The sequence below is a fragment of the Grammomys surdaster genome, unplaced genomic scaffold, assembly GCF_004785775.1.
Source record: "Grammomys surdaster isolate TR1022 unplaced genomic scaffold, NIH_TR_1.0 125951, whole genome shotgun sequence".
Classification (NCBI taxonomy): Eukaryota; Metazoa; Chordata; class Mammalia; order Rodentia; family Muridae; genus Grammomys; species Grammomys surdaster.
Genome location: NW_021620772.1, coordinates 4,918,812 through 4,937,674, shown reverse-complemented (window position 1 = coordinate 4,937,674; position 18,863 = coordinate 4,918,812). Strand labels below are relative to the sequence as shown.

The following is an 18,863-nucleotide window of genomic DNA, read 5'->3' as shown; positions in this document are numbered from 1 at the left end:
TTCTACCCCTTTCAATAAAATATATGATAAAGAGAAACTTGAAATTTAATGGGAAAATAAATTAACAAAAACTTGCAGACAAAGAAAATATGACAGAAAGATGTTGCATTGATAAATGATGCTCAAAATGGATGGAAGGACAGTATAAAATATTAAAAAGAGTTTTATCTTCTAATAAAACTTGACTCTTCCCCTAAATCCAAAGAAAACATCATCATAGAACCATAGGTATTTTTAACTGTTTTGTGGGGGTTTTTTACACATTGATTTTAAAGGAAGTAGAAAAGAGTCTCCAAAATTTATTACAATGAATTCTAGCCCCATTTTTAAAAGTAAGCCTTAATTTAAAAAAAAAACCAAACCAATGGTTCTAAGTATATTTTTCAAAACATACTTTATTTCAAAAGCAATAGCCTTTATTTTTTAATGATTACATTTTAGGATAACTATTTGAAGTCAGTTTCCTGCTTTGCAACATCAATATTTAAAAAGCTATGGGTCTTAAGTGAAAGAATATAAATTAATGCTGGTCCCTACTGGTGGATCTGAATAGATAACTTGTTATTTAAGGAAAGAACATATATTCAGCTTCCTGTAAGAAGCCGGACCCAGAGCAGCAGCACGGACTCAGTTCCGTCCTGTACCTTTACTCTTGCGTCCACACTCTGTTTTTCATTTCTCCAGTATGCTTCCTGGTTCTTCAGTGTCTCCAGGTCATTTAGCAGGTCAGCGCAGCGTGTACATAATCTCTCATTTTCCTCCTCCAGGTTTTTTATAAGCAATCTGTCTTGCTCTTCTTTACTCTGCACGCACTCCTTGGCGTCCTGTAGAACAGTACCACAAGGGCCGATAAACACGAAATAAAAAAGGTGAGAACTAATCAGCAAATGTAAACTGTGCAGTTTCACCCTGCTGCAGCTTCGTCCATATTTGATGGCCAAGGTCACCTGTGTACTTTATCGGCCCTCTTTTCATGCAGGTGCATGGGTCATATTTTTTCACTGGATGACAGCTTTGATGAGTACACATTTGCAAAGAGCCCATTAATTGATCAAGCTGCCTTTGATGCTGTCCCCAGCTATTTTTGAGACCCACACAGACATATCCTCCCAGACCTGGGTTTTATCAATTAATAATGCCAGTCCCATCAGAATCTAATTACAAGAAGCCACATATTCACACTCCTACTTTCTTAGCTCCATTTCCATCATTAACTATTTATCTGTAAGTTATAAAGCTCCGAGACTTAGCTTTAAAGCATCTTTATCAGAGTTTTTGCATGTGAGAAAACTGGTATAGCAAGGCCTAAGGCAATTTTCTGGCAAGCTTGTCACTTTCTGTGCCACAGGGGCTAGCAAAGCTTCAAGGCGGACTTCAAAGCAAAGGTAACTGTGAAGCCATGCACAAGTCAACACACCTTAACTTCTTGGCTTTTATCTTTAAATTTCTTCTGCAAATCACTGAATTCTTTCCTCAAGAAAGCATTTTCTTCATCAACCAGAGTCTTCAGTTTTATAAGGTCATGTATTTCTTGTTTTAGTACAGATGCGGTCTATAGAAAAGATTTAAACCGATTGTAAGCTGGAATGTCTAAGAAAAAAAACAACTTATTTCATAAGCTTTACATCTTAGTTGTCAATGATAGGGCCAACTAGCTTTCACAGTCAAGCCCAGCACCACAGTGCTCAGTCTAGCACCAAATCCATGGACTCTCCCCTGAAATGTGCCATTATTAGTATAAGATGAAAAACACATTAAAAACTTTATAGTAAATACTAAACATACACCAAAAACAAGTATTTAAGTTTACAGAAAGAGAAAACATTCCAAAATTTTATCTAAAAATCTAATAAGGAAAACATATATAGCTAAAGTAAGATATAATTATTCTTTTGCTGAGTAATATTTAGAAAACAGCTCTAGAAAAACAACAGTGGTTTTGTGAGTGGAACAATCATTTCAAAAATAAAATGGGCAAAGTTGGGTACCAAAGCATTTTGTTCTGCAGACAGAATACTAAGATTATAGTAATTTTACCTAATATTTCTCACACTAGCTAGATGTTTACTCTAACCCTAATTAGTGAAAAGAAGATTACACTTCAATTCTTAGCTTCTGTTTATAACTTTTCACTCAAGACACCGCATCCTTTCTCCTTTAACTCTGCCTCTCTGTGACACTGTATAAGACAGCGTCAGCCCTCACATTGTCCTGGAAACCAATTTCAGATCTGTAACATTCTGGAAGACACTTCTGCTGGACTTTCTGCTGACACTTGAAACCAGCATTCAGTAAGAAAAAAACCACACCCTGCTACTATTCCCTGCCTAGCTTTCTCTGACTTCCTCACCATCTCCATTCTTCCTCTTAGCTCAAGCACTTGCCCTCTGGCCTCATGCTTATTTGAATCCTGCGAGATGTCAGCAAGATGTCCAACGGTGTCAGCATTTGTCTGCAACCAAGAAGCAAATATGACGAAGACAACAACAACAAATACTGGGATTTTGTTGTTGATGTCAGTCATTTATTTATTTGTTTACTTGGTTGGTTGTCTTAGAGTATCACTCTGTAGTCCTAGCTGTCATGGAACTTACTACCTAGGCCAGGGTGGGCTCAAGTTCATGGTCATCATCTTTCCTCAGCCTTCCAATAGTAGAGATTAAAGGTCTATGCCACTGTATCTGGCTTTGTTTTTCTTTTAAATAAAAACTTTAATAGAAACTAACCTTCATGTTATCTCTGTATAACACAGATACTCAGATCTCTGAATATCTAGTTATCGCATATTTCAGTGTCTATGCCTTATTAAGTCCTCTCCAAATGGCTGGAGGTTATGGATGAAAACTAAAGCAAGATTCAAGATTCAAAGGTAAAATGAATGGCAATTAAATGTGAGGAATGAGGTAAAGATAGAACTTGTCCTCCACTGGGGAAGGGAATTGTATTGTTAAATGTTGGTTCTATTTTACTTCTATTAGAAGATTTTAGATACTGAATACACCTTAAACTAATGTGCGAAATTGGGTTAAAATGAGGAAAAAGATAAAATCAGAAGCACTCTACACACCAACCCAAATAAATTCTGCAATATCGCCATCGTCTTTGACTTCCCTATGTCTTCATCCTCTAACCTCCACAACCAGGCCAGAGGAACAGCTATACTGCAAGGACATATCCTGTTTGTTTTGTTTTATTTTTTTCTTTATAGTTTAAAGAAATAATATATTTATTTAATATGTTATATAGTCTGCCTTATTTTTTAACATGTTTTATATTAAATCATACTATACATATTCTGTGTCTTGCTATTTTTGCTCAATATGTTCTCCCAAATCCATCCATGTAGATAGCTATAGTTGTAATCTAATTACTCTGGTGGAAAACATGGTTCCATTATGAACACACTGTGATATATCCACTTTGTCTCACTATATGGTTCAGTTTTAATGGAAAGATGAACACAGACAATGCAGTTATAACACTCTTAATCATGTCTCCAGATACAAATGAGTGAATACTACTTTTTAAGTAGAGGTTTTTCAAACTATCAAGTTGTGTGTGACTATCCTCTGAGCCCAGGAACTGCCAGCTTGGAGTGGTCAACTGAGCCTGCTTGTGACATGACTATCCCTGCTGGGCTTGCTGACTGCCCCACCCTCCCTCTGGAGGTTTGAAGAGGATCATGAGGCCTTTCTCTTATGTACAACTCTGCCTTAATTGCACATGGCCTCAGGGAGAGCCAAGTATATAGGCCAGGGAAATCTAGGAGAGGGAATTCCATCTGTATGGCCATAAAAAAAAACACTGTGTCTGCTAGGTAAAATCTTTGCAGGTACAGTCTTCTGGGGAGGAATACCCACACCCCTGTAAGTAACCACTCACTTTGTCTATAAAAAAACCCAAAGGACTCACTGGCTCCCCAGAATAAACTTTGTTTGGTAGAACCCTGCCTTAATTTATCACTGGAACTTTGGGAGGTGGAATGAACATTGCTTATGGCTCCCCTAGGAAGGAATTGTAGTGGCAAGAGTACAATCTAAGACTTGATCATTAGATCAACTTAGTCATCAAACCAAGTATTTTGGAGAAAATGAAACAAAATAGAACATACCAAAAGATAGGCACAAATTCTAATAGAAAACCCATATCCACAAGAACTATACATTCAAAGATGATAAGCTTTAAATATCTTCAGAAATAAAAACATCTATAGGCCTATCCTTCAAAAGGAGTAATAGAATCCTTCATCTATTCTGGAATCGGTTCAAACCCTAAAATGGGATGCATACCAAGGATTTCTCTTGGCAGAGAGCTAAACACTACCAGGTACTAACAACATGAAGGACATGAGGGGCAAGCTCATCTGTGAGAAACTTCCTATTTAAAGTTTGGCATTTGTATGAGTTAGTAAGATTTAAAAGCAGAGACAGAATTCATAAATAAAAACACAAAGGTTGGTTATTGTCTAGCTCAAACTATCACATTCTGATAATAGGTTGGGCATGTGATATTCTATTGCATAATCATTACAGAAGGTTCATAAACTCTACAACTTTTATAATTCTGAAATATTAAAAATATTTCCCAATGAAAAATTCTAATTTAAATAAGAAGTACAGGTATATGCAGCTACAATCAATTTTTAAATTTTGCTTTATGAAACTTTTGCAGCCAATCTTTCTAGGTACAGTAAATTTCTAATAGTCTGACATCGGTTCCTACTAAAATAGCAAACAGAACTCAGAGGAACCATAAAGCATAAAGGGCAACAAGGCAAAGTATGTCTGAAACAAATAATTTATTATAGACAAGCCAAGAAATGAATAATTTAAGTCATGGTCAGGAGAAGCCTATAGAGTAAGTATGGATTAGGAACAGCATACAGCCTAAAACCCTACTAGGCAGTGCTGGAGTACAGTTAATTTACTATTAACTAAAAACCTCTTTCAAAATGAAAGCAAGAGCTTTAATAACACGCAGAAAGTGATGAAACCACTACAACTAGCACAGTGATAAAGACTAGAGGGGGAGGGGTAAGGAAACTAAACACAACTGAAAACCAACATTCCATTCTCTGCACTTCCTAGAAGGCAGGAAGAGAGGTACAGTGCTATGGAGCAGTCAGCACTTGACTAACTGTAGTATGCTTGCTTATCAGAAGGCATGTTGTTTCCTATAATAAAGAAGAGGGTCTCACAGCATAATTCATTTCATAATTAGTAGTGACAAGCTACACTCAGCTGGTGGATTCTTTGCTAGGGGAGCTTCCCTTCTTTTGCCTTCATAGCAGGTAAACAAATTAATGCTCCCAATACTGAGAAAGCTGAGCGCTCCCAACACTGAGAGCTGAGAGCTCCCAAAACTAAAGAGAGCTACACTTTTAGGTTTTATAAGTTTTCCTCTGAGTTGAACTAAGGAACATTCCATTCACTTGTAACAATCTTACCAATAGAAACTGTGTGGCAGTTTTTATTATCAATTATATATGTGATAACATTAGATTTCACTTCTGTGAACATTATTTATAAAAGCTAAAATATGCAGCCTAACATTCTATCAATCTGGCTAGACATACAATAAAGACTTGAAATCAGGGAAATGTCATTCTAATTGCTACTGTATTTCACAAACTATAACTCCTGGTGGGAAAAGTTACTTAATATTATTTAATGCAACAACAAAAAATTAACAGAGGGTCTTCCCAGTTCTAGTCAAGCATCGAAGGATTTCTAAAGCTCTATTTCCATCCACACAAAAAAACAGCCTAAACAAAATGAAAATTCACAATTCTTAGATTCATCTGAGAACTGAGGTCTCTGGACAAATCAGTATTTTTCCAAAATGAGGAGACAGAGAAGAAACACAGACAAAATCGACTTCTGAGAATAGAAGACCAGAGCAAGAGCTCCACAGGAGCCAGCAGGAGGCAGAAGAGCCTTGTCAGTCTAAAAGTAATTACTGAAGACTGTTGTAAAGTTTGAGATTCCAAAGCTCCAGGATGGCGCAGATATGGATGGGGAGGAGGGACGCTTACATTCATGCATTTTCCCTAATGCCAGAGGTTGATTATAGAATAGTTCATTCTGGTGCCAGTAAAGAAAGGAAACACATCAAGTTTTTTAGAAGGCTTGTGACACAAAAAAATAAATAAATAAATAAATCATAAAATATTCTTTTCTATTTAATTAAACAATTTTTTGCAAGAAACTGAACTCATAGAATTCATATTTGCTAGGCCAAAACAGAGTTGGCCAGTGAATTGTCTTTAGTAAAGATAAGTGGGAAAATATAAGGTCATTTATGAAAGCAAATGTAGTTTTAACAATATATGTTAGTCCTGATTATCAACTTGATTGAATGGAGAGGTATCCAGGAAGTGAGTAGAGCATACATTGGTAAAGCAATGTCTATGAAGGCATTTCAAGTTAGGGGATCCACCCTGAAGGTGGGTGGAGCGGTTCCGGATTCTGGAGACCCAGATGGAATCATTCTCTCTCTCGCCCTCCTGGCCACCACAAGGTGATCTGTGTGTCTTTCGCATCTTCTTTGCTAAAATGGGCCAAAATTTCCAAAACTGAACCAAGGTGAATATTTCCACCCATAAGATGTTCTAGTTAAGTATTTGTCAGAGTAACCAGAAAGTTTATAGAAAATAGGTTCTAGGAATAGAATCATTTCTGTGGCCATGTGGCAGAACTGTTTGGAACTAGTATGTGGGAGAAATGTGGAAAAGTGTGGAGACATGAACTATGAAACTTACACACTAGCCGGGCTGTGGTGGCGCATGCCTTTAATCCCAGCACTTGGGAGGCAGAGGCAGGCAGGTTTCTGCATTTGAGGGCAGCCTGGTCTACAGAGTGAGTTCCGGGACAGCCAGGGCTACACAGAGAAACCCTGTCTCAAAAAAACAAAAAACAAAAACAAAGACAAAAAGAAAAGAAACTTACACGCTGTACTTAGAAGACAGATTAGAGATGTAGACTTTCCTATAAAAGTTCCTTCCTACATTAAATCACTCTATCCTATAGGACAGCTCCTAAAGACAGAAGATAAACAGCTCGGAGTAACTCTGCAATGTCGATCTTTAAAAAGCCAAGTTTCAGAGAAGACTCTCAGACAAGCCAGGCTGCAAAGAAGAAGCAGAGATCAACAGAGCAGCCTGGGAGAAGTGGAAATATCAGCCAGGCTGACTAAAAGAGGCTCAGACCAACTGAGCCACCTGAAAAGAACACTAATTTCTACTGCGCTGCCTGCACAATGTGCAATGTTTTCCAGTGTCTAGCTTTTGTGCACTATCACTTATGCTGGGATGAGTTTTGGTGCTGCAGCTTGAGTCATTTCTGCTCCTGTAAGTAATCCTTTGCCTATATTCTTCTAAGTAACCCTGATAAGGCTCATTGGTGACCAACATGCACTTTGGTGCTGTCCATATTTTGGTCTGTGATGGGCTGCCTATCTGAGGTGAGTAGACACGTGCTGTTGTGACTTCCTAGGAAAAATCTTGTCATACAACAAGACCACAGAAAACCTACAATGTTGTAAGCAGTTTGGGCAAGAACTCAGATCAGAATGCTAAACTAAGAAAGACAATGCTCATGAGGTGTCATGGAAACAAGGGCTCAAATTGGAATTTGAACAGAGGGTATCTGTGTTGTATTCTCATAGAGAGTTTAGTTTGTCTGTAGTTTGTGTCCTGAAGTTTTGTGAAAAGATGTGTTTAAAGTGGCAGACTAAATAATCTGGTGAAGGAAGTTTCAAAGCCGCCCAGCATACGGGTGGCAGCATGGTTATTGCTATTGCTCATATTCAGGCCTACAGAAAGAACTGAGAGCACAAGGATTTGAAGAATTACAGTTGGCCCACAAAATGAGCATGGTGAAAAATGGGGCCAAGGAACCTGTGGATACAGACCAAAGACAACAGGGCTCCTTCACTTTCAGGGCTTTATCCTTTACTGGACAAGAAGAAAGATGGGCAGCATCCCAGGAATATTTCAGCTCCACCAAATGCAGGATGAGGTTGCAAAGGTTTTAACTCATTTAAACCACATAGATTTAGGATAAGAACTGTGTCGCCATCTGCTTGGACAGGACCACTGCAGGAACAGTTTCCCTGCGTTACAATCATTTAGGATTCAGGGGCTGCTACATCCATGATGCAAGAAATCACAACTATTGCTTAAGCTCGAGAGACATGTCTAACATTGTTCACAATATTGTTTTGCACATATATAGAATCCAAGAATCATGGAGTCATACAGGTTCTTCCTCAGATTTTAAAGGAAGGGCTAAGAAGCCAACCTTTGCATAACAATGCCACTATCCCCCTGTAGTGGACTGAATAGGTTTGCCCCCCCATTAACTCCTGTGTTTGGATGCTTGGCCCATGGAATGATACTATTAGGATGTGTGTTCTTGCTGGAATTGGTGTGCCCTTGGTGAAGGAAGTGTGTCGCTGTGGGGATGAGCTTTGAAAGCTTCCTTCCAGCTGCCTGAGGATGCCAGGCTTCTCATGTTTGCCTTCTGAACAAGGTGTAGAATTCTCAGCTCCTCCAGTGCCATGCTGGCCTAGAGGCTACTATGCTTCATGCAAGGATGATAATGGACTGAACATTAGAACCAGTAAGCCAGCCCCAACTAAATGTTGTACTTTATAAGAGTTGTCTTGGTCATGGTGTCTGTTCAGACAGCAACTAAGATACCCTCCAAAGAGCCTGGAAAGTGCATGAATCTGAGAATAAAACCAAAAACTCAGTGTAGACCTTAAGAAGGTTTAGGTGCCAGAAATACATACTATCTACCCCGGGAAAGCTACACACAGAAAGCCCATGTGGGCTGCCAATGGCAAGGATCTAGAGGTTGACAGGATTGCCCAAGACCTTTGGGGCCCAGGTCATACCATCATGTGCCCCATATGGCAAGAACGGAGCTCCAGGACTTACTGTTTTCCTACTGATTTTTGTATTACTGTAGTCACATCCCTCCTTTCTATACTCGATCCCTGCATTTTGGAATGGGAATGCTTAGTCTGTGCTACTGTATACTAAAAGTCTATAATTCTTTTCTTTCAATTTTTTTTTTATTATTTTTTTACAGGTGCTAATGATAAGTGTATAAACTGAGTCTCTCTCAGAAGAGATTTTGAGCTCGGAGCCCTGAACAATGTGTGTAGGGAGAGCATATATATTGTTGTGGTAATAATATTCTGATTATACAAGTACATGCAAACTATATGTAAATTTTAATTGTGTGATTTAAGTTATATATAAAAGGTCTGTATCAATTTAATAATGCAAATTTTCAAAAGATAAAATATAATAGTACCAATTATCTTGAGATTTTCTATAACCAAAACCATGTAAAAATGTATATATCAGAAACACATGACTAATAATGTAGCAAAAATATAATAAAACAATGAATAATTAATACTATTTTAAAATAACAGCTTGTTAAGCACTTGAACAAGTTGTAGATCCGATCGCTTTAGAAGACAAATAGTAGGGAACAACATGGTATAATAGTAAAAGATTGGCTACAGGCATTTCAGAACAGTGCTTTCACACAGCATTCTTATCAGAATACAACCTGCTCCAATTCTTGTATTTTAGCATCTTTGACTTGTAAGATTTCCAGAACTTTTCTGTCTTTGGCTTCAGATTTCTGTTTTTCTCTAGAAACAAAAGAAACACAGTTAATTGTCATCGTTTCTAGGTATTCAATCATTGCTGTTGTTGTGTTGCTGTTCATTTCCTGGTGCTAAGGATCAAACCCAGGCGCTCATCCATGCCAAGTAAGTGCTCTACCACTGTCCCAGCCATAGCCGCTCCTTTAAATTTCCACATCCTACAAATAAACATAGTTTTAAAGTATAAATAATTAAATTATCTTGTGTCAACAGCTCACTCAGAATTAATCAGAAACCATATGGCAAGTGACATCAACTTAGCACTGCTGACAACTGTGACAATTTCATTTTCTAGAAACAGTTTAATTTCTACATGTAGATAGATGATAACCAATGTGTAAAACATAATTGAATCTTGATGCTACCTAGTGGACACATCTTATCAGCAGGTGGGGACTGTAGCAGGTAGTATTCAATACTGGGGAAGACAACTCCATATTTTTATCTTTAATATGTATAACATATTTATGTTATAAGATCAGTTTTACTCATTTATTAAATTCTTGAAAAACTAGAAACAAAATAAATCAGTAATCTGAACAATATTAATGAGGTACCCACCCACGATGTTACAGAGAAAATGATGACATTAAAAATATAAATCAGTCAAAACAAAGAATTTTGTTTTATTGGGGAAACTCTAACCTATTCCTAACATTACAGAAGTTGCAACCCTGGAATGAAGGAGCAGCATTTTCAAGAAAAAATGGCTGAGAATGTTTTATAATTAACTAGGTCTCATAGATGAAGGAATACTTAACAGAATAATTTTTAAAAAACATAAAAAAGAAAGAAATCCATGTCTAACACACTAATTTATCATGTATCAAATCACTATTATTAGCACTGCAGCAGAGGAATTGACACAGGGATAAGAAATGCCACAGCCAACAACATGTGGGATGTTTCAAGGCTTCTGAGGAGAATGTGTAGTCTTAGGTGTTTGGTACAATATTTTGTAGATGAGATAGGTACATGTGATGTCAGTTGGCATTTAATTTTGAAGTTTCTCTGTTTATAATTTGTCCAGATGACACGTGTATTGGAGAAAGTGAGGAGTTGCAATCACCGTTTGGTTTGGTGTTAACGTGTATCTTTAATTCTAGTAGTACACTTTTTATGAAATTAGGTAATTAGGTGCATATATATATATACATATTTATACACATACATATATATATATGTATGTCATATGACATATGTGTCACATATATGTCATTATCATAACAGCTGTAAGAAAGACACTAAAGTCATGATCTCTCCTCCCAACCTTATGAGCATACAAAAAGGTTGCCACTGAGAAAGGCAGCATTCCTTGTTTGAACCATATGTTTGGATCTGCTAACTTGAGAACAGTAAGAAATAACATTGTTTTTGTCTGTTTGAACCACATGAGTCTGTGGTATTTTGTTATAGCTAGACTATAAGGCACAAGATTTCAAGTGGTTCTGATACATACTAAATTCTACTTCAATGACAATCATCTACATGGCTATAAAAAGACCAGGTAATATAATACAATTATAAATAATAAATTAAATATATGGCACAAAGTGTAAACTTCAAAGTTATACTTTGGTGATATATTTTAATAAAAAATCTAAAATTTACTATAATTTTGAAATGAAAGAAAATGATAACTCAAGATATTAATGGAAATTAGTCCAAGAACTTTTCTTGTGGCACAGGATATTGTTTCCAATACAATAAAGTGTTCCCAGCAGAGCAACTCTGCAATATGTGCACAGTACCTGTTACATAGAAATTATAGTCTAAACAAGATTGTTTATAGGGTGATCAACTTATGCAGATAATTCAATTACTACACAGTCTACATATGTACAAGACATTTTAAAAGGATCCGAAAGGAAAGAAACCACTGTCAAGGAGTTGATGATGATCAACGACAGAGACAGACTCCTGTTTAGCTAATTAGAACCACTGATGTGCAATAACGATGCGAGCTAAGAATATCTGCAGACTTCTCTAGGATGAAAAATGGAGTGAGGAAAGCCTGTCAGACATGTGCAAGCGTAAAGCTCCAAGCACCTCTCCCAAGAGCACCGCCCACGGAAACACTCGCCACTGCTGCATTCAGCCACACGGACTACCATGCTAACCTGCTGCCATTTTTCTACTCTAGAAAAATTGAGAAATTATTCTAAATCATTAAGAAACAAATTTTACTGTTTTATAGACCATGCCATATATTATATAATATGACAGGATCATATTTTCTGGGCTTGAGCCCATTTTTAATGAGATGTCAAAATGAAATATTAGAGTCTAAAAGAAACATTTAACTGTAAATGAGATAATGATATTGGTACGAATTAGGAAACAAAGAAAATTAAAAAGCAAAAGTTACTGAGGTTGATTGTACTTAATTAACAGATACATAATAATAAAGAACAAAATACAGCTACCTGAACTGTTTTCTCTCTTCTGAATGTAGCATCTCTTAAATATACATTTTACATGTAGTATTGTTTTTCATTTTCAAAATTTCTAGTAATGCTGAAATTCCAAAACAGTAAGACTGATAAAGAGGGAAGTTTAGGGAAATGAGACTTAAACTGCTACCAAACTCTTGATCCTCTCAGCCATGGATGCTCAGCTTTGCAGGACTTGGACATGCAGAACGAGTTGCTGATGTGACATGTATGAATGAGCTACTAAGAAACACTAAAAAGTAGTTGTAAAACATCTTACACACAGGTTCTATCCCACAACAAAAATCACTGGCAAATAAAAATGCCCTAATACAAACAAGATGCCTCTTATAATATGTTGTAGAAAGTTACATTTAATTAATACTTGTTTAGCTTTTATATATAATATTTTATTAAACAACCAAATTTTAGAACATTTGTGTTTTAAAAATTAATGTCTAAATTTATGTCTGAAAGCCAGAACTTGGACTGTAAAAATAAGCTTCACACATGAAAAAAAAACTGATTTGTTTTCTATGCTCAGTCTAGTTGGTCCAGAGTAGAAAACAAAATAAAATCAGTCTAAAATACCTGGTTCTTTCAATGATATTAAAAATAATTGATGAATATTTAAGTAAATAATAACTTGCTTTATATTTAAATGAACAAAACTTTACATTTAAAATATTACTAAATAATATAGCAAATACTCTCATCTACTAAAGTCATTTCTAAAATTGAAGCTTACAACATTTTGTTTTGTAATTATAAATTAAATGGGTGTTTCTTGACTTTCCTATACTTCTCTATTACCTAAATGTCCAGGTATTTCTGCATACTCAACTCATTACGTACAGCATTTGTGAAGAAAGGAGACAAGATTATTTATTATATGACTTTAATAATTGTGCAAATATTCCTCACTCAGACCTAGAAGTCTCTTACAATGTTCAGAAATATCAGCGCTTCAGAACAGGCTGTTTTAACATCTGCACATCACCAGGGCTGCCCCCAAGGACTTTTAAATGATGCCTGCCTGTGCTGAATAAAGTGCTAACTTGCACCTTGCATTTTGTACTGTGTCCTAAGCAGCCATCCAGTTGGTACAACACCAGCTGAATTCCCACAGGCCACTGTTCACTCAGGCTTGACTGCAATTATCATGTCAATATTTTGTGCTCTAATATGCAGATATGCACACATGCAAACTACATAATACTTTTTCTTTTCCGTGGACTGTTAAATTATATTCAATATTCAGAGAATCTTTAATGAAATGAAAATAAACTTTCATTAACTGAGGACAATCATGATTATTTTTCTTTAAAAACAAAATGTGTGCTTTTGTATAACCTTCTGCCATGTTTAAAATGGTGAGAGTTTTAAAATAGCTAGTCTATACCATATCTTCAGTTCTTTAATTTAAAGGTCTTCATAAAAGTTAAAAGATGTTGTTAAGCTTCTTGCATCTATTGTGAAAGTTCAAATGCATTTTTCACACTTTATTGCATGTTCTCTCACCTTGAACACTAGTGTTTCTAATTAAACATCTCCCTGCTAGCTCCATGACCATCCATCCATATCTCTGCCTTCATAGCTGTGGCAACAGAAAAAGGGCTCAGCAAAAATACACGCATGCCCTGAGCTGAAGAACCTAGGCAGCCACATTGCCAGATGGCAGGATTCTGGCAGCTACACTTCTGGGGTCTCCAGCCAGCCATGCTACTACCATGCTCCAAAATGCAACCTCTTTGCAGGCTGTGTGGGCCTAATACACATGGGACAGCACACAGCCATAGAGCAGCTGTGCAGCCCATGTGTTTAGGGGTGGAATGGAGCAGGAGAGAGTTTTTCTGAGTGATGAGAACATGGTATAACCTGATTATGGCAGCAGTCCACTCTGAGAGCTCCTCTGCTTTTAACTCCAAGCATAAAAATGGAAGCTGATCTCTCATTTTTCTATAGTTAAGTCTTTAAATACATATCTCAAGGTTACAGCATATGTATCCTAAATAAATATATCAATTAAAACTAAATATTGCCTTATCTATTGCAGAACCTCTTAGGATTATTGATTTTTAGGGTAGAGTTTTATTTCCAGACCCAATAAAGAAGAAGAGAAGTTGAAAATAGGGGAGCTCAAAAATATTAGGACTCATACCCCCCAAAGAGAAACAAACAAAAGAAAACAAACAGTATCTTCAATATTTGCACAAAAACACATCAGGAGAATAAAGAAAGAAATAGGAAATAAAAGAATTTCTGCTTAGGCTTAATTTGAAACATATATACATAAAAAATAAAACCTGGGATTCATCACTTTTTTAATTTGACTACAATATACATCATTTTTAATGCTGGTAAATGCAAGTAAAAGTAATATTAAAGAACAATAACAACATCATACAGGCTAAGAATAAATCCTGCAAGCCTATTATACTGAAGGTATTAATTGATTTTCACTAGATTCTATATAAACAAACTGAAAATGAACTTAAACTGTAACACAAGATAATAATGATGATAAACTTACTATTTGCTAGGCATTATCATAACTCCTATACATGCATTGGTATCAAAATCATGCTTGTTTTACTTTACTAAAACACACTAAGGCATTAAAAATGAATGTTTTGACTAAGTGACACAATTAGCCAACCAAGTTTTAAAAGCAAATGGCCAGGGCACAGCCAGTTCTCATAACCACTGGTTATTAGGCATAACTTATTTTCAGACAATAAGAACAAATTAAAATAAGTTGATGTGGATTTTTTCTGATCTTTATAACTGTAAAATTGGATCTTAGATTTTTCTCATTCATAAAGGCAGCAAAATATCCACATTCTGGCTCTGTTTTCCTTCTAAAGCGCTTTCTCTGGGGAGAGTGCCAGCACTGCCTAGGAAGCTCCTTTAACAAGTAAGTATTGGAAAGGTCACAATTTCTTAGCAAGCTATGGGTGAATCAAAACAGAAGAACACCGTAAACAAATCCACAACTCGGTGAGTGCAATATCCACATACAGAAATCTCTTACCCATATGTCCATTCATATTAAAGTGAAAACAGCCCTCCCTACATCACCCTGAAACAAAGTTCTACCATTTGTAAGAACATTTTAGTAGGGCTGTTGTTTTTCAGAACCTATCAGTGGACAAGACCTTAATTAAATTCTTTACATGTGTCTTCTCTACTCCCCTTCTAAAAGTCCTTTTTACATTCATTTGCATGTGGGGAGGGCACACATGGGCCATGCCATGTATGGGGCCACAGGGCAACATGCATAAGAACTGGTTCAATCCTCCCATCACAAGGGTTGTGGATTCACAGTGTGTGCCATTGTGCTGCCAGAACAGAGAAATTTTCTTAAAATATGTGGAAACAAGCCTAGGAAGTTTTAAGAAAGCCAAAGAAATACACAGGAATTTCAATTCCTATGTCAATGTGTAAATAAGTATGACTACATTATGACTAGAGAGCTTGTGCTTGTAAACACTGCCATTATATCTACTGTCAGCTTTCAAATTCCTTGTGATAAATATTTAATCTTCCTTAGACCTCCAGAATTCTGATTCTACGAGGAGCTACATAATAGAAAAATATTCCTGTAATTAACAAGCACTGTAAGCCAAACAGTATTGACAGAGAACACATACATTGAAATGCAAGAGAAGCATTTTTCCAGAATCAACTTCCTCCACATCTCTCTCCACATGCAACATGTAAAATGCTTTGCACATACTAAACATTACATAAAACTTCTGGGTAAGTTTCAAGTTTTAGTTAAGTACTATAAGGTACAAAGACTGCACTATAATCAAAACCTCCTAAGAGCATAGAAGTTTCAGGAAACCTCAAGACAGTCATAGCGAGCAAAATAATATTTTTGCAGAGAAGGGTAAGAGTGACAAAAAAGAATTAAGGCTTCATTAAGAAACAGAGGACACAGGAGTTTCCTCATTTATATACTGTGACCTGAAAATGTAAGCCACAAGAGCCTTTTCCTGTCCTAAGTTGCTTCTATAGTCATGCTGTTTATTAAAGTATCAAAAATGAAACTAGACCACTGGCCTGCCGATGAAGGCCGGATATCCTTCATTTCCAGCAATACTATGGGTCAAAATTATGACAAGGCATAGCTACGCTCCCTTCCCAAGTCACTGTGACTTCTCCAACAGCTTTAGTGCACAGTGATAAAATCCAATTTTCTTAATTCATCTCAAAACATATTTTAGTTAAATACTGAATAAAATTGTGGCAAAAACAGAATAAAGTAAGTACAAAAGTTTTATCTTCTAAAAACTGAAGACATTCTGTTTAACTTATTTTTCTGAAGTCTACTAATAAAAGGTTTAAAAATATCTAAGTTTTAAACCACTCACTTGGCTTCTCTTTTTTTCCTAACTTGCTAGGTAGCATTTAGGCAAAAACTCACTCTGCTCTTGGGTTAAGAACAAATGTTCTTAATCTCCATTGCAGTGTTTCAAATCACAGCTCCACCATTAGCTTCTTAAGCTTATGCGAGTTGCTTGACCACTCTGCATTTCAATCACCACATCTGTGAAAATAGAAATCAAGGTACCTACTCCAAGACTATTGAAATAATTCACTCAGTAGTATGTGAGAAAAAGTAAGGACTACATATTGCTCATAACAAACACTTGATAAATATAAGCTATTAACATTGTGGTTTGTCTTGATAAGTGTTTATTATGAACCTGACAACCTAGAATCACCAAGGAAGGGAACCCTCAACTGAAGAACTGTATGAATCTGATTAGCCTGTGGGTATGTCTGTGAGAAATTGTATTGACTGAAAAGAAAGGCCTAGCTCACTGTGGGAGGCCCTGTCTTGAGGCAGATAGGCCTGGGCCATATGAGAAAGCATGAACAAGGAGCAAGCTGGTAAGTGGCATTTTTCTGTGGTTTCTGCTTCAGTTCTTGATTGAGTTCATGCATTAGCTTTCCTCATTTATATACTGTGACCTGAAAATGTAAGCCAAAAGAGCCTTTTCCTCTCCTAAGTTGCTTCTAATAAAAAATAAAACTAGACCACAGTTGTTCTATAATGATTTAAATTAAGATCATAAGAAGCTCCAAATATATCCTTATAATATGCAATAATTATATCTCAGTAAAGTTGAAAATAACTTCCTGTCAAATGAAGCATTAAAAGAAATAATTTTGTTCAAAGTACTGTTAAGTACAGTTGAATAGACAGATTAAAAACAGATCAATAGCAACTCTTTAATTCACTACCAGACAATGTCTGATGCAAAATAAACCATTAATATAAATCGGTTTCAATTATATTGCTTTATACATGAAGTATGTTTACATTTTTCACTTTCTGCTTATGTCTGTGATCTTGCACAGCAATACATTTCTTCATTTTATCCCATTTAATGTTTCATTGTTTTGTTTGCTATTACTATATATTCCAGATTATTTGTAAACATATTATGTAAACTTATTTATTAATTTTTTCATTAAACCTCTTCTATAGGAAATTTACATCAATAAAATATGATTTTATATTGCCACTACTATGCTTTTATATGTGAGTATGTATATGTGTGTATATCCTATATGTACCTCCTTGTATATACATATGTGTGAACACAGGTACATGTCTACACGTGTGGACATGCATAGGGGCCAGAGATCAACATAGCATGTTGTCCTCTGTTGTTGCTCATCTTATGTTTTGACTTCCTGCTTCTCACTGAACCTGGAGCTCACTGATTTGGATAAGCTCAGGATTTGCTTCCGTCTTTCTCCAGTGCTTCTGGAGTTGCAGAGTGTACCATAGGTGTTTACATGAGTAGCGGGCTCCAACTCAGGTTTCCCCCTACAAAATCTTTTACCAACTGAGCCAATTTCCCAGCCCCTAGGTCAGTTTCTTAGAAAACTCTGGTACTCAAACTGGATCCTCTAATTTAGAACACAAATTAGGACCTCAGTCATGCCAGCTCCCATATATTACTAGAATACGGAAGAACACTGTTAGAAATAACTGTTAGTTATTCCATCCAAACTATGCTCCTAGCAGTACTGTATCAAAGACAGAATGGCACTTTAGAATATTTTAAATGATTGTGGAATACCCAGCAACCTTGACATCTGTAAAGATTGCATAGAGTAGTAGAGAGACCAAGTATAAACTTTCAATAGTAGACCGAACTATATTCCTTTTGTGGTAGCGTATCATGAAATGGGGGATTTAGAAGAGCTGTTATGCCGGGCAATGGTGGCACACATATTTAATCCCAGCACTTGGGAGGCAGAGGCAGGTGGATTTCTGAGTTTGAGGCCAGCCTGGTCTACAGAGTGAGTTCCAGGACAGCCAGGGCTATACAGAGAAACCCTGTCTCGAAAAACCAAAAAAAAAAAAAAAAAAAAAGAGCTGTTATGATAAGTAAAAACCTAAAACAAATGAAAAGCAAATGTAAGAACATTGATGGCCATGTGATCTACAGATTTACAAACATAAAAGTTTTAGTAATCATGTGATCCATAGATTGACAAACATAAGAATATCAGTGGTCATGTGATCCATAAATTGACAAAAGTAAGAACATTAGTGGTCAGGTGATTCCATAGATTGAGAATTTTTTCACCATCCAACAAATTCACACATCTTATTAGGAAATGGTTATGTTAACAATAAATAAATGTATTTTTATTTTAGTTCACACATATATTCTTGATGGCCATTACGTTATTAGGACATAAATACTTAATCAA

At 36.2% G+C, this 18,863-nt stretch overlaps 1 protein-coding gene across 2 annotated transcripts in view; it reads right to left on the bottom strand.

Annotated features, from left to right (window-relative positions):
- The window catches only part of Cntln (centlein), a 265,324-nt gene that overhangs the window by 202,382 nt on the left and 44,079 nt on the right, over positions 1-18,863 (bottom strand). For both annotated transcript variants that reach the window (XM_028753632.1, XM_028753633.1), the window contains exons 3-5: positions 9,588-9,672; positions 1,418-1,552; positions 645-824 (exon numbers count right to left, since the gene is read on the bottom strand). In XM_028753632.1, coding sequence (XP_028609465.1) covers positions 645-824; positions 1,418-1,552; positions 9,588-9,672 — 400 coding nt within the window. The remainder of the gene's footprint in view (positions 1-644; positions 825-1,417; positions 1,553-9,587; positions 9,673-18,863) is intronic.